General features: G+C 42.5%; 1 protein-coding gene and 3 long non-coding RNA genes across 6 annotated transcripts in view; all 4 read left to right on the top strand.

Moving 5' to 3' along the window:
* Positions 1-15,966, top strand: part of LOC135305607 (deleted in malignant brain tumors 1 protein-like) — a 66,701-nt gene that overhangs the window by 42,321 nt on the left and 8,414 nt on the right. Inside the window, exons 43-52 of the mRNA XM_064429344.1 lie at positions 3,186-3,278; positions 3,483-3,803; positions 4,242-4,271; positions 8,046-8,087; positions 8,191-8,232; positions 8,903-8,944; positions 9,613-9,654; positions 12,457-12,562; positions 13,315-13,629; positions 15,363-15,499. Coding sequence (XP_064285414.1) covers positions 3,186-3,278; positions 3,483-3,803; positions 4,242-4,271; positions 8,046-8,087; positions 8,191-8,232; positions 8,903-8,944; positions 9,613-9,654; positions 12,457-12,562; positions 13,315-13,629; positions 15,363-15,499 — 1,170 coding nt within the window. The remainder of the gene's footprint in view (positions 1-3,185; positions 3,279-3,482; positions 3,804-4,241; positions 4,272-8,045; positions 8,088-8,190; positions 8,233-8,902; positions 8,945-9,612; positions 9,655-12,456; positions 12,563-13,314; positions 13,630-15,362; positions 15,500-15,966) is intronic.
* LOC135306900 (uncharacterized) lies at positions 5,408-7,802 on the top strand. 3 transcript variants are annotated; one of them, XR_010367638.1, is made up of 5 exons: positions 5,408-5,532; positions 6,490-6,585; positions 7,048-7,089; positions 7,625-7,666; positions 7,761-7,802. It is a non-coding gene; the product is annotated as an uncharacterized LOC135306900 (long non-coding RNA). The 3 variants fall into 3 exon arrangements; XR_010367637.1 differs by lacking the exon at positions 5,408-5,532 and adding an exon at positions 5,551-6,186; XR_010367639.1 differs by lacking the exons at positions 5,408-5,532; positions 6,490-6,585; positions 7,048-7,089 and adding exons at positions 7,329-7,375; positions 7,477-7,518.
* Positions 8,429-8,804, top strand: LOC135306902 (uncharacterized). Its single transcript, XR_010367641.1, has 3 exons — positions 8,429-8,516; positions 8,618-8,659; positions 8,765-8,804. It is a non-coding gene; the product is annotated as an uncharacterized LOC135306902 (long non-coding RNA).
* On the top strand, positions 9,748-11,623 carry LOC135306901 (uncharacterized). The gene is made up of 4 exons (XR_010367640.1): positions 9,748-9,794; positions 10,572-10,604; positions 10,754-10,786; positions 10,902-11,623. It is a non-coding gene; the product is annotated as an uncharacterized LOC135306901 (long non-coding RNA).

Here is a 15,966-nt window from a genome sequence, read left to right on the forward strand (position 1 = left end):
GGAAAAGCTGCAGGAATGCAGCAGGTGCCAAGACAAGCAGGGTGTGTTGACAGAGAGCCTTAGTGGGTAACAGGATGGAATGACCTCTCCTGCCATGTGTGGGGCCAAGGTCACTGGAACCCCTCGACTTCAGCACAGCCTTCACCCCTGACAAAGATTTTCCCTCACTGAGGCTTCCAGAGGCTGATGTGACATCCTTATCCCAAGGGAATTCTCCTCTGGGACTGGGCAGCTGGACCCAGCACTCAATACTCAGTTTTGTCCAAACACAGTGGCTTCAAACCTAAAGTTTTCTTTTTACTATAAGTTCACCATAAATACAGGCAAGCACTTTGCAGGTTATGTTATTGAGGATGTGGTTTACTTCAGCTGGGATTCGCCTTTTCTCTAATCATTCCTCAAAAACACATTTCACTTCAGAACTTATTGGACTTTGGTGGAAAGGCTGTCAGAGAGAAAACATGGCCTGTTCCAGCACTCGTGTGGCCAGCAGGACCAGGACAGTGCTGTCCCCTGTGCCAGCACTGCTGAGGCACCTCAGACCTTGGATCACCTTTGGGATAACAAAGACATTGAGAGGCTGGAGTGTGTCCAGGGAAGGGCACAGAATTGGGGAAGGGGCTGGTGCAGAATTGAGTTTGGCACTGGGAACACTTCAGTGTGGCAAGACACTGGACATGGCCCGCCCCAGATTGTTGGGAATACAGTGGGTTCAGCAAAAACCAGGATTTACCACATAAGAAAACTTTTCAGGAGTGCAGTATGATGCTGAAAGGAATGACAAATGCATTGCTATAGCACGGGAAAAAGCTGTGAGTTCACACACATCAGTGATTTTTCTTTTTCCCCAGGAAATGAGAAATACAAATAAATACACATACAGGAGAAGGGCATTCAGCCCTAGTTTATTACTTCAAAACCCCTTTAGTGGAATTCCTTACAAATGTGCGTACTTTTAAAGGGATTTTCTCAGGTGGAGTGTCTTTATGGGAGCCACATCAGCTCTGGGGTGTCTGAGCATCTTCTCCAGCCCTGTCCTCTCTTCCCAAGGAGAGGGCCCCGCTGCCCTCCAGTGGCAGCAGCCACCAGAAAAGCTGTTCATTTCCCTCTGCTTTTAGCCCCTTTAGGCCCAGATACTGAGAGAAATTATAACTCTAAATAAAGTTATTTCCAGGGAGGAGAAAATGTGCCAGCGCAGCAAAACTTCTCTCTGTGAAGAAAGATTTACGCTGAACCTCTCCAGCCCAAAGCTGTTTCACTACACACCCTGTTTGTTTCCTTGGAGCAGATTTTGATAGATTTCTTTAAGGTGTTCTGGGGAACAGCTTTGTCCTTCCAAGACCACAAAGGTCAGCCCTACTGTCATCACTGCTGGTTCTTGGCACGCAGGATTTACCCTCTGCATGACCTCCTTGGGTCCTTACCTGTTTCGTAAAGCAGACAGAGGAATGCTGAAAAAGCAAATCTTGATGATTCTTAATAACTAAAGATTTTTGCATTCAGCCATGTTCCTTCCATGTCACCTTCTATCCCTATATCAGGGCTCCAAACAGAGCTGTACTGTGCCATGAAAATAAGAAAAGCGTTCATGAACAAAAAAATTATGTTCCTTTTTAATTCAGGTAAGAAAATTCTACTTTGATTTTCTACTCTCTGTAGCTGAGTCCCTTCTCCCTGACAGGACAAAATGAGGCAGAGCTGGAGGCATCCTTTAGGACATCAGAGGCCATGGTGGTGTTGCCACCATCACCTCATGCCAGGGAGAAGACTGGAAGCTCCTTTCTTGCTCTGGGGGCTGCAAGTCAGAGAGAGAACTGCAGACCAGAAACAGGCTGGAGGGACCTTCTCCCAGGTTGAAGAGAAGTAAGAAAAATAGAAAAAAACTGCTTCTTACATGAGTAATTTTGGCAAAAAAAGAGAAAATTTGTTTGGGGCTTGCCTGACACTTTTACGATGCTAATCTTTTGGCACAATCCTCACACCAATTAATCTTGTTGATATGGTTGTAAATTGGAAAACCTCTTAATGGGTGGCATGAGAATCCTTACCAAACAGCCTAATCTCCAAAAGTACATCACTGCTTCCTGGAACAGCCACACCATCAACACAGGGCCACAAAGGTGCCCGGGGAGTGTTTGGGAAGATCTTGGTGGCCAGTCCGGAACAGCTCCCTGAGCTGGATCTCCTCATCCGGATGTCTGGATGTACCTGTGAAAGGAAAATCCTCACTAAATCACTTCCTTGGCATCGGTCTGGAAGCTCAGGGAGAGGGATCAGGTTGCACAGACCAGAACCCACTGGGTATAAATCATGCAGCTGTGCTGGGCTAGAGCAGACCACCCCCAACAACCATGGACCTGCACGTGCGTCTCACCTGGCTGCTTCTGCTGAGCACCACTCTCCTGGCTGAACCAGGTACCGCCTTGAAAATCTTTTTGATTTTACAGAAATGTTACTGAATTATTTCTGAAATGTCACAGAATTATTTACTAATGCAGGCTGGCTTGGTGGGAGGTGGTGGCAAAGATTCTCCTCGAATATTGCTGATGATTTTTTGTAGAATTGACAGTTTGTCTTCTACTTCAAAGATTCAGTCCAAATCCATAGGTTGTATTTCAAAATACATATATTTCAAAATGTATGCATTTTAAAATTTATGCATTTCAAAATACATAATACAATGTACATAATATATGTAATATTATATGAATATACTGTATTTCAAAATATAACCTATGAGGGTTACAGACTGAAGAAGGCTGAAGAATATTCCTTTGTTTCTTTTCCATGAGGAAAATAGCTTGTGGGAGTTGTTTTCTAAATGTTCTTCATCTAATATTCTAGTTTTAATTAAAATTATTCTATACTGTCTTTTTTAAAATGTAGAGAAAGAGGGGCAAAGAAACACAGAGCAGTCTGCCAGTCTGCCATATTTCCCAGGTGGAAATGTGCTTTGCATGGCATGTTCCTTCAAACTTATAATCTTGCTAGCTTGAATGAGATAATTTTACCTTTATTTATCACCATAGGCACCATGAAAAAAATCTTGCCAATCCCTTACAAAAAGAGGTAATTTCACAGAGAGATTAAGGACTGGCTGCACTGAATTATTTTAAGAAAATTATTTACAAAACAAGAGTATGATGTGTTACTTCAGAGCTAATAAGTTTCCTTCTCTGCCACAGCAAGTGGAGCTTGGTGGAACCAGCTAGACACTGACCTAAGCTCAATATGGAACAAATTTGCCGAGTGGATTAAAGAAAAATTGGAGCAGAAAGGTAAGAGATGTGCCCCTGAGTGTGAGCACACGTGGCAGATGGGCAGAGTTCTGGGTGAGCTGTGCCCCAGCAGCACAGCCAGCCATACCCCACCAGGCTAGATCAGGCCCTGCAGGCAGCAGAGCCACGGGGATTCAGATTTAGGCATCAGAAGTTTAGCTATAAATCAACAAATTGCGATTTACCTGTCAACTTTTGCTTTAGTTCCACCACAACCACAGCTGAGACTGGAATCTGGAGGGCACCGATGCGCCGGGAGGGTTGAAGTTTTTCATGATGGAAAATGGGGCACAGTCTGTGATGATTATTTCAATATGAACAGTGCCAACGTTGTGTGCAGACAACTTCACTGTGGCCAAGCTGTCTCTGTCCTGGGACTGTCTTACTTTGGCCTCAGTGGAAAAGTTATCCAGTTGGATGATGTGCAGTGTAGAGGAACTGAATCCCACCTTTGGGACTGCCGGCATGCCGGCTGGGGCAAGCACAACTGTGGACTCAATGAGGATGTTGGTGTCATCTGCTCAGGTAAAGATAAAAACAATAATGAAAATAAAATGTGGTAATAAGAAAAAACCTTCTTGGACTATGCTGTTCATCATAAACACAAGAAACATCAGGGCAGAGCTTGGAAATCAGGCCAGGGCTGAGAAGTGGAGGTGGGGTGCTTCTTCTGTTTAAGTCTGAGTGATTTAGGAGCAAAAGGATGCTTTGCACAGAATAACAACATTGGACTGCAAGCCCTGGGTATGAAAACAGTGAAAAGCAGGTAGTTCAGGACCACTTTAGTCAACGTCTTACAGCCAACCCCCAAGATAACAAAGGCAAAGAGTAAGGAGAAAATAGAGGCCACCTAGTCATGAATCAGGCACGTATGAGTGGAAACAAAAATAATTCTTGCCATAAATATATAATATAAATAACTGCCCAATAAAGTAAATTCTTGCTTTTTTTTGCTGTTCACAGATGCAATGCAATCCACGGTTGCACCGACAGGTAAGGGTGAGCTTTTGGGACAGGAATCCCAAAATCAGCACTGTAAAGGGTCTCCCCAGTGCTCAGAGTCTAATTTTTAACTTAAAAAATCATGTTACAGCTCCTTGGCAGACAGTTTTCTACAAAGGCATGCTCTGAATTACAAGTTATTGCTCCAAACTACTCTTTATTCACCCACTGCAACATTATTTCTTTATATTTTCATTATTTCTTTGTATTGCTAGTACAAACTTTATTTGCCACTTACCTACTAATAATTAATGAAAACATGAGACAAGTCTTTAACTCCAAGTCTAAGTTTCTGATTCCAAATTTTTGCTGAAATAATCATAACACCCTGGAAACCTTAATGTACAAATTCTACTAATGTTTCTTGGGATTTCTAGGTGTTAATTATGCTCTTCATAATCCACAGTCACAGAAGAGTAGGAGTTTTCTACTATAGAGAACCATAGAATCATATGTTTTATTATATGTAACAGAAATGAAAAGCTGGTTCCCAAAACCATTTATTCTTAAGGTTTTAACAAAGCAACAACTATGACAATGTCACAGAACCCCTGACTTCTGCTGGCAAAGGCAAGGTTAAAAAACAATCTGCAAGTGTCATGTGTGGAAATTTTGAGCAGCAGATGGGGTTTGTTTAAAGCAGGCAGGAGGAACACAAGTGTCCCAAATTCACTTACAATAACTACTCTAAGATGCTGTTCTGAGCCACATGACCAAAAGTTCAAGTCCAGGGATCTTTCATTCCCATGAAACCCAAACCCCTGCAATGTCTCTGGAGGTTCCTCCCCAGCACAGACTGAGACTCCTCCAGAGACCATGGTAACCCTCAGGGAAGGTGAGGCACACTTGGGGGCTGGAAGACACTCCCAAAGCACAAAATAAATCTCATGTTTTATTCTCCCTCACAAGAGCTCCTTTGCACCTTTCCAAATGATTATTGCACCTCTGGGAGTGAAGCAATGCAGTCAGGAACAACACAAAGACCTTTGTTAATAAATATTAAATGAGGTGAAAGTGATTTTTTTGCCATCAAAAATAAAAGGCTAGGCAATGACTCATTGTCCCACAAAGCCCAAATTTATTTACCTTCATCAAGACTTTCATCCACGTGTTCACTCCTGATTGCTGCCAATCTCTCTCTGTTTTGTATTTCCTCAATTAGCCCCAGATGTGTCTTCTGCACCCGCTGCTGTCACAGATGAAGTGACCACATTAGTTCCTGATCCTGAGATCCCAGCCACAGCTGGTGAAGGTAAGGACAGCCATTTCACATGTGCTTTTTAAAACAAACACTCTGTTAATTTAGGGGTTTCAGCTGAACCATGGAAATCTGTAAATATTCATAGCAGACAATATAGTTGTCCTTAGTTCCTCTTTTGTGAAGGAGCAATCCCCCAACATCATCTTCACTTGAAAAATACCAGCCTGTCAGGCAGGGATACATGCACTTACTGATTAATACCTCTGAGTTATAGTTTTAAAGAACACAATTACAAATTTGCAAAAGGAAAACTGTCCAGATGATTGTAATTCTGTGCATATATAATTAACAAAATCCTGGAAACATTAAGGACCACAGACTGGCATTTGCACTCATTTCTCTCAGATGGGGAGTGAGTTTCTCCAGTTATTTAGCAGACTGGTAACTGTGGAATGGTTTAGGTTGGAAGGGACCCTAAAAATCACTTGGATCCAACCCTCTCCCATGGGCAGGGACACCACCCACTAGATCAGTATTTTTACTAAACCTGAGACCTAAATCAAGTCTCAAGTTCTTGAAATCACTCTTAAGCTTTTAATTGCTGCTTGCAGCCATTTCATTTCTGACTTTTTCAACCTCCCTCCCTTTCCACCACCACCACAAAGGAGATCAGGACATCAGAAATCCTGATTACACCTCAGGCAGGTAAAGGGCATTTGCACAACATGCAGCATGTCAGAAAAACGTGGTTGGGACAGGACTTTGGTGGAGAAGCCAAAACATGCTGCAAAACCAGCGTCTCTCAGTGCAGCTGATGTTTGTCCATGAATTTGGCCACCCTGGCTCTGAGCTGGTGCCACCAGGCAGGTGGGAGCTGTGAGTGCTGCGAGGATGGGGCACATTTTGAACCCACACCATGGAACCTGAAGGCATTTCAATCCATCAGGAGCTGATTCCAGCCTTTCCTGAGCGCTCCTTCCCTCTTGTTTCCACGTTTCTTCCTCACAGCCCCTGCAAACACTTCAGAACCAAATTTGTTGCCTGCTGCACTTGAAGCAGACATGACAACCACAGCTGCAGAAATCCTTTCCACACTGGCTGAAGGTAAAATGCAGACACAATGCCATAAAATCTAATAGTAGTGCTTGAGTTTGGTTAAAACAGATTACACTGATAGGATTAAAGTAAATTAATGAACCTCAAGATCAGTCAACTGCAAGCTCATTTTCTCAGTGAAGAAGAAAAGGCTGGGGAGAGAGGCTGAACCAAGCAGTGATTAAATGATGGGAAAAAATAAACCCAAGACACCTCCCTTAAATTACAAGGTATCCCAGAAAAAATAGGCTCTACCACTGTTATATCTAAGTCCTGATTTCCTATAAACAGGAAATGCTGTAGGTCTTAGAGGAAAAGTATATAGTTAAAATGCAGACAATATTTAATTTCACCTTTTCATTCTGTATTAAGTAATACAGCATTATTATATAGGCTGATATGCTATGGGTCTTGGGGGAAAAAATATACATTTAAAATGGACACAATATTTAATTTCATCTTTTCTCACAGCATCAGTCTCCCCTACTGCTGGACCTGCAGATGTAACCACAAGTAAGTAAAATAGCATTACTCTGGTGTACATGCTATCAGTCTTTAAGGGAAAAAAAATATATATTTAATGTGCACACAATATTTAATTTCACCTTTTCTTTCTCACAGCAACAGTCTCTCCTAGTACTACATCAGCAGACATTACCACTAGGAAGTGATACAGTTTTACTCTGGATTACATACTACAAGTTTCAAAGCAAAAACCATACACTTAATATTTAATTTCACCTTTTCTTTCTCACAGCGTCAGTCTCTCCTACTGCTGGACCTGCAGATGTAACCACAAGTAAGTAAAATAGCATGACTGTGGTGTACATGCTATCAGTCATTAGGGGAAAAATATTTAAAATGCATATAAAATTTAATTTCACCTTTTCTTTCTCACAGCAACAGTCTCTTCCACTGCTGAGCCTGCAGACACAACCACAAGTAAGTAAAATAGCATTACTATGGCATACATTCTATCAGTTCTGAGGAAGAAAATTATATATTTAACGTGCACACAATATTTAATTTCACCTTTCATTTCTTACAGCAACAGTCTCTCCTAGTACTACACCAGCAGACATTACCACTAGTAAGTGATACAGCATTACTCTGCATTGTATGCAACAAGTTTCAGAGCAAAAAACATACACGTAATATTTAATGTCACTTTTTCTTTCTCACAGCAACAGTCTCTCCTACTGCTGGACCTGCAGATGTGACCACAAGTAAGTAAAATAGCATTGCTGTGGTGTACATGCTATCAGTCATTAGGGAAAAAAAACACATTTAAAATACATATAAAATTTAATTTCACCTTTTATTTCCTACAGCAACAGTCTCTCCTAGTACTACACCAGCAGACATTACCACTAGTAAGTGATACAGTTTTACTCTGGATTACTTGCTACAAGTTTCAGGGCAAAAAAACCATACACTTAATATTTAATTTCACTTTTTCTTTCTCACAGCAACAGTCTCTCCTACTGCTGGACCTGCAGATGTGACCACAAGTAAGTAAAATAACATTACTGTGGTGTACATGCTATCAGTCATTAGGGGAAAAAACCATTTAAAATGCATATAAAATTTAATTTCACCCTTTCTTTTTCACAGCAACAGTCTCTCCTACTGCTGGACCTGCAGACACAACCACAAGTAAGTAAAATAGCATTACTCTGGCATACATTCTACCAGTTCTGAGGAAAAAAATTATATATTTAACGTGCACACAATATTTAATTTCACCTTTTATTTCCTACAGCAACAGTCTCTCCTAGTACTACATCAGCAGACATTACCACTAGTAAGTGATACAGTTTTACTCTGGATTAGTTGCTACGAGTTTCAGAGCAAAAAACATACACGTAATATTTAATGTCACTTTTTCTTTCTCACAGCATCTGTCTCTCCTACTACTGAGTCTGCAGATGTAACCACAAGTAAGTAAAATAGCATTACTGTGGTGTACATGTTATCTTGAGGAAAAAAATATACATTTAACATGTACATAAAATTTAATTTCACCTTTTCTTTTTCACAGCAACAGTCTCCCCTACTGCTGGACCTGCAGATGAAACCACAAGTAAGTAAAATAGCATTGCTGTGGCATATATACTATCAGTCTTTAGGGGAAAAAAACACATTTAAAATACATATAGAATTTAATTTCACCTTTTCTTTCTCACAGCAACAGTCTCTCCTAGTACTACACCAGCAGACATTACCACTAGTAAGTGATACAGTTTTACTCTGGATTGCATGCTACAAGTTTCAGGGCAAAAAAAACATACACTTAATATTTAATTTCACTTTTTCTTTCTCACAGCAACAGTCTCTCCTACTACTGAGCCTGCAGATGAAACCACAAGTAAGTAAAATAGCATTACTGTGGTGTACATGCTACCAGTCTTTAGGGGAAAAAAAAACATTTAAAATGCATATAAAATTTAATTTCACCCTTTCATTATCGCAGCAACAGTCTCCCCTACTGCTGAGCCTGCAGACACAACCACAAGTAAGTAAAAACATTACTGTGGCGTACATTCTATCAGTCCTGAGGAAAAATTTGTATATTTAACGTGCACACAACATTTAATTTCACCTTTTTTTTTCCTCACAGCAACAGTCTCTCCTAGTACTACACCAGCAGACATTACCACTAGTAAGTGATACAGTTTTGCTCTGGATTACATACTACAAGTTTCAGAGCAAAAAACATACACTTAATATATAATTTCACCTTTTCTTTCTCACAGCAACAGTCTCTCCTACTACTGAGCCTGCAGATGAAACCACAAGTAAGTAAAATAGCATTACTGTGGTGTACATGCTATCAGTCTTTAGAGGAAAAAACATTTAAAATGCATATAAAATTTAATTTCACCTTTTATTTCCTACAGCAACAGTCTCTCCTAGTACTACACCAGCAGACATTACCACTAGTAAGTGATACAGTTTTACTCTGGATTGCATGCTACAAGTTTCAGAGCAAAAACCATACACTTAATATTTAATTTCACCTTTTCTTTCTCACAGCGTCAGTCTCTCCTAGTACTACACCAGCAGACATTACCGCTAGTAAGTGATATAGTTTTACTATGGATTATTTGCTACAAGTTTCAGAGCAAAAAAAACCCATACATTTAATATTTAATTTCACTTTTTCTTTCTCACAGCATCAGTCTCTCCTAGTACTGCACCAGCAGACATTACCCCTGGTAAGTAATAAAAAGTAACTATGGCCTACATGCTATGGGTGTCAGGGGAAAAAATACATTTAACATGCATTTAATATTTAAATTAATCTTTTCTTTCCCACAGCAGCAGCATCCACTGCTGCAGCAGCAGACACTGCCACCTGTAAGCAATGCAGGGCTGCTCTGCTTTACTTGTTTAGCTGTCTGCCACGCTCTGACCATGGGCTGACTGCTTCCCTGCCTCCATAATAATACAATCTCATCAATTACAATTGGAGATAATCACAACTGCCTTCCCTTTGGCTTCCAGATACAATAAAGGAGCAAAAGGGGAAACAGAGAAACTCTGGCCCTGATGAAAGCACTGGGATGGGGCAGACACCCTACATCAGTATAAACCCAGATTTGCACTTGCTCATCCCACTCCCAGAAAATCAGCCTTCCTGCACCTCCCAGAGCTGCATCCCAACCCCTGCACACTCTGGGATGTATTTGCCATGGGAATGGGCAGCTTCAGTGCCCACCAAGGCACCCCCAGCCCTCACCAGCACACGGCACTGGGCGGGCACTGAATGTTAGGAACTTTATCCCAGCCCCAACGTGGTGTCTAGCAAAGAGCCCCAGAGCTGTGCCATGGTCAGAGGCAGCACAGGGATGTGCTTTCCTCTCACTCTGGAACACTGTCCAGCCCTCAAGTGAGAGCTTGAGTCTCCCGAGGTTTGGGTATCTCTCACCTGCCCAGCTCTGGGAAAGCAGCTTTTAACCTGCAGTTTTGTTTCCTCTCATGTCTCTGACCAGCCCCTGCAGAAGACACAACACCTGGAGCAGCAGGTGTGTATGACTTCAGTATATTGGTCAGAATTTCAGGCTCAAGCATGAGCTTGAGTAAAATCCTGCTCCACTCCCCCTTGACAGCCCTGGCTTTGCCCACACAATAATGGATCAGGCACTGAAGTGTGGTTTTGTTTTCTCTTTGACAGTCACAACTGAGCCCACAACGGCTGAAACCCCAGGTATTTCTTTCTGTTCATTTCTGCAGCTGTGGTGAGCACTGTACTGTATTTCATGAGAGTCATCCATGTATCAGAACACAGACAATGTTTAACTTCCTCTTTTCTCTTCTCACAGAGCCAAGTTCACCTGATGCATCAGTCCCTCCACCTCCTGAAACAACAGCCATTGCCACAAGTAAATGAAGCAGATTTATCCTGGTTTATGCCCTTAATTCCCTACCAAAGCTGGGGTCTGATGATGTGCTGGCAAGGCTCCCTGTCTCCATGCATCATCTCATGGAATTAATATTGAAATTTAGGGATAATTTTTTTGGCTTCCCACAAATCGTGGGACCTGAATTTTTGGTATTGATGTGGGAGGAATACCTGCTCTGCTGCAAGCTCTAAGGAACTGGAATTCACTGGGGCAGACACACCACATCAATATAAATTCAGATTTCCCCTAGATCACCTCACCCCTACAAAGCCAGCCCCCCTGCACTTCCAAACTGCATCCCCACTGGAAGCTGAGTCAGTGGGAACCCTTTTGACATATTCATATTCATTTGCTTTGAACCTGAGTTTTCCACAGTGGGCTTTGTCTTTTGAAAAAACTGAATTGCAAATTCTGCTCACTAGTTGATAACATTCTGCCTCAGCTGCCCACAGAGCAGACCCAGGGTGTCTTTTAGAGTCTGGCCATAGCAGCTACTCTGATAAAATGTACTTGGCTGCTTTGGTAAAACACACAAGAAACTGAACTTCAGGTGCAAAGCAGACATTTGAACATGGGGTTATTGCCTCACACAGAGAGATAAACAGAATTAAATCCCATTAATGCCAGTAATATGTCACTTTTAGTACTTGAGCCCCCACACTTTCCTTGATATGAAACCTTTGTCAATTCTATTCCTCAGAACTGTTGCTAATAATATTTCCTAGTCCTAACGTGCTCTGCTCATTACAATGTTTATTAACTGATGGCATAAAGCACATGTCTTCCTCAATCAGCTCACTTTTTAACCTTTTCTATTTTCATTAAAAGCCATTCCAAAGACAAACGCAGCAACTACAGGCTCAGGTAAGATATCTGATTCTTCCTTTTAATGACTTCTTTTCCTAAGGGCACCCTGGGTAAGAGATGTGAGCTGGGAAGGGCTGGCAGTCCAGTGGCAGAGGGGATCTGAGTGCAGGGGGAGTGGGAGAGGCTGGATGCAGGCAGAGAGATTGGGAATGCCACAGCTCAGCCAGGGTTCACACACTGCTTATGCAGAGCTGGCAGCAGAGCCATCCTCAGTGGTGAGTGCCAAGGGCATGAGCTGGCCCAGGTCTGCATCATTTATGGTCAAAAACCACTTGAAATGTCCTCCCATAGCCTGCCAGCTGCTGCCCACCCAGTGCCTGTGCTCTGGAGGGCTCACAGGCAGGGACACCTCCTGATCCTGGCAAATTCCCCCTCTTCCAGGAGAGAACAACACCAAAGAGTTACCTCGGGGTTAGTTGTTAGTTGTAGGAGGGAGAAATGAGCTTTTAACAGAACATCACCAAAGAGAGAGAAATTCATTTCCGCCCCACTCAGCTGCCATTCCAGGCCCACATTTAAATTTGCAAAGCAGGCCAGTATTTAATACCTGCTGCATTTTGCTCTGTGTTTACCTCTGGTTTCTCAACATCCAATTCCTCCCCTGCAGCAGGGCTCATTCCTGTGCCTCACTACGTGAAGCTGCTGTTGCTGAAATACCTGAAGAGCCTGTGCCAGCCAACAAGACCTGGGATGCCAGAAGTGACATTGGAAGGGTAAATGTTTATTCATGCATGTGAGATGTCCCAGGCAAGCTGGGATACCCCAAACATGATTTCACACCATTTTCTTACACCCTTCAAATGCTCAGGTACAGCTTGATTTGCTACTCAGTCATACACATACTACCAATTACTAATCACACCAAAATTTTGTAAAACACCATTATTTCTTGGAAACAGACAGACATTCTTGGTGCACGTCTGTTGATGCAGATGTCCCTGGAGCCATTCTTGCTGGAGTCACTGATTTATGGCACCAGATGATGCTGGCAGGGTTTCAAAGACATGTCAGAGGGGCTGGGATGCTGGTGTTGTCTTGGCTGCCCAGGGGAATCCTTCATGGACAGCTCTAAGCTTCCAAAAATCAAAATCCTTCTTTCCAGGGCTGGGCTGTCCTTTAGTTTGTTTTAATTAAGCATGAACCATAGCAGAGTGTACAGTAAAATTCTACCTCATCACTGTGCACTTATAATGTGATTTAACATATACTGACAAAATTCCATGAGGTGCTTTACACGTGTGACATTTGTTTGTGTTGTGATGCACATTACACCAGCAGACATCCAAATTCCATGCAGTGGCATGGAATGAACAGGGGTTCACTGCTGTGAGTTGTGATTTAACATCACAGCTGGACATTTTTGGAAGAAAGTTTCTTGCAACCAAGGAAGCAAACGGGCTTAGTGAGCATGCCACAATCGTGACATGACAATTAATATGTGGGGTTGGTTTTTTTTCTTTCTCAGGTGTGTATATGACCCAACCTGTGGGAATCACCCTTCATCAGGCCAGAGGCTCATCCAGCTCCGTTACAAAGCTCCTGTCAATGCCAGAGTTTGCCTACGGTGCAAAGTGTCAGGGTGCATCTTACGCCCTCCTCCTCCTCCTCACAGACCCTTCCCAGGGAACAGGTTTCCTCCTCACAGACCCTTCCCAGGGAACAGGTTTCCTCCTCACAGACCCTTCCCAGGGAACAGGTTCCCCTATCCCAGACCCTTCCCAGTGTACAGAAGAGCCAGGAGAAGCACAAATGACGGCGTCGTTGTCATCATCGCTCCCCAGTAATGAAGCTTCTGACCATGACATTGTGTTGAGCCCCTCTAGACCTGTTCATTGTGTTCCAAGATCTGCTGCTTATTTCTAAAAATATACCAGTGGGTGTAAATCTAAAGCTATTTAATCTTAAATTAACTTGGGTTGCTTGATTTCAGATCTTTCTACTCTATACAGCAGATCTGTAAAAGCCTAAACTTCAGTAAATACTCTCAGTGACAAAAAAATAATTGGATCAACTCCCTGTTTTTTCTCAAGATTTTGTTTTCTTCTCAATGTTCCTTCAGTTCTAATTGTGCTCAGTCCATACAAAACTTCACCACACTCCTAACCCTGTGCTCTGCTTCTCACAGGTAATGATTTAAAGGGCATGGGGTTCTGAAGGACACAGCCCTCAGCCCCTTGGCAGGGATCCACATGCCAGCTCACACATTCACTGCAGATTCACATCCAGGCACAAAAGGGATGTTAGCATTCAAAAATTCCTTGCAAGTACGTGTGTGGGTTTGAGAAATAAAAGGCTACACAGAGTAAATGCAAATTTAGCATTTCCAGAAGCCAAAGGGAATTCAAATGCTGTGCAACATCTTTCAACATCTCTTTAGTGCCTCCACACTCAAAGGCAGTATAAGTACATTTCAGGATGAAGAGACAGTTGCATTCAAAATCCTTTAAGTGAGTTAAAAATCAGAGAGAGTTGTTTTAAAGAAGGCATAGGTCTGGGATTAGAAATACAGTGTCATTACAAATGCATTATATATCAGTTTGCTTATAAAATAAAATGGTTTTGTCAAAAAAAAAAATTACAATGGAAGAAAAGCACCTGGCTCAGGTTTCAAGAAGGTCTTGCCTTTATTTTCTAGTGAAGTTGGAAGAAGCCCTGTTTGCACAGCTGTGGGGTTTGTGCTGCCCTCAGCAGCTCCTGAGGGAGCCCTGGCTGCTCCAGCCCCAGGTACCAGCCTGACCCAAGGCCAGGTACCAGCACACCTGGGCCACTGGCACGGGCTCAGCTCGGGAGCTTTAAGGACTGGGAACTCCCTGCTGCACTGAGAAATACCCTGCAGTTCAGAGCTTTGGTCCTTACGGGACAAAATAGGGTGAATATGTTGGAACAGGCATTTGTTCAAGTTGTGCTGAAAGGAATTCAGGCTTTCAGGGCTGTGCTTGTTTCCTCACCTCAGGAAGGAAAGGCTGATTCCCTTTTTCCTCCGTAGCTCCTAGTGTGAGGTTAAGAAAGTCCTGTCTGCCAAGTGGTTGCAGTGCAATCTTCTTCTTTTAATCTGTGACAATCTGGCCTTGCTCATCCCTGGGTGTTTCAGCAATATATTCATGACAACTCTTTTACAGCAGCTGCACTTGGCAAACTTCAGCAAGGACAGGGAATGATCTGCCCAGTGAAACCTAAAGGGAGAGATGTCAAAATGAAGGTGGGAGAAACCAAACTCCTGCTGAGCAGTGCTGAGAGAAAACTGCAAATGTGTCTTCCAAGGGAGTGTGTCAATCCCCTCCACAACATTCCTACTCATGCCAACACCCTCAAACAGCCTCTCAATGAAATCTACTGGAAAATGTGCTTTGAACCAGCTTTGAGAGCTGACAAAAACGCTTTAAACTTACTCCACATGTTGCCTGTTTAAAAAATAGGCCCACCTGTTACTTTCTCATTTATATCTGTTAAAAAGAAACAGTGGCTGGCAGATTAAACCCTCCCTCTCGGTACCACAGGATGGTTGTGAAATAGCAGGAGGTATAAAAGTCAGGAAAGCCAAAGCCTGCCCTCCCCACCTGCCCTCAAAATGCAGCTGCTCAGGCAGTTCCTCCTCCTGCCTCTCTTCACTGCTCTGGCTCTCTCTGAAGGCAACTCAGTAGAATTCACAGGTATGGAAATCTGTTTATCTGTGAGATTTTATTGATTTCTGCACAACAGGTCTCATCTAGGCAACTGAAGGGCAAAATGTTAAACATCTCTAAAAGTGAATCTTATTTTAATGTGCTGATGGGAGGATAGTGACACCTAAACGTGACTGCAAGCATTAAAAATGGTAAATAATAAAAAAAATCCTATACATTCCACCCTATGGCAGTTATTTTAATTTAAGAACCTGATTCTGAAGCAGTTTTACTCTGGAATGTAAATTTGCTTTTACAAATTAATACTATATTGGAATAACAGAAATCAGGGGACTAATTGGGAAATGCTTGCTTTTGACAGAGATCTGTCCATGTTTCCTTTGTTCAATCAGAAGCAATAAAGAGCTGTTTGTTGCTCAGTCTGGGATCCCTATTCTGTGCTCAGATCAGCAACGTGGCTGGTTAAAGGAGGGTAGCTATTGCAGGATAATGAA

The sequence above is a fragment of the Passer domesticus genome, chromosome 8 (genome assembly GCF_036417665.1).
Source record: "Passer domesticus isolate bPasDom1 chromosome 8, bPasDom1.hap1, whole genome shotgun sequence".
Lineage (NCBI taxonomy): Eukaryota > Metazoa > Chordata > Aves > Passeriformes > Passeridae > Passer > Passer domesticus.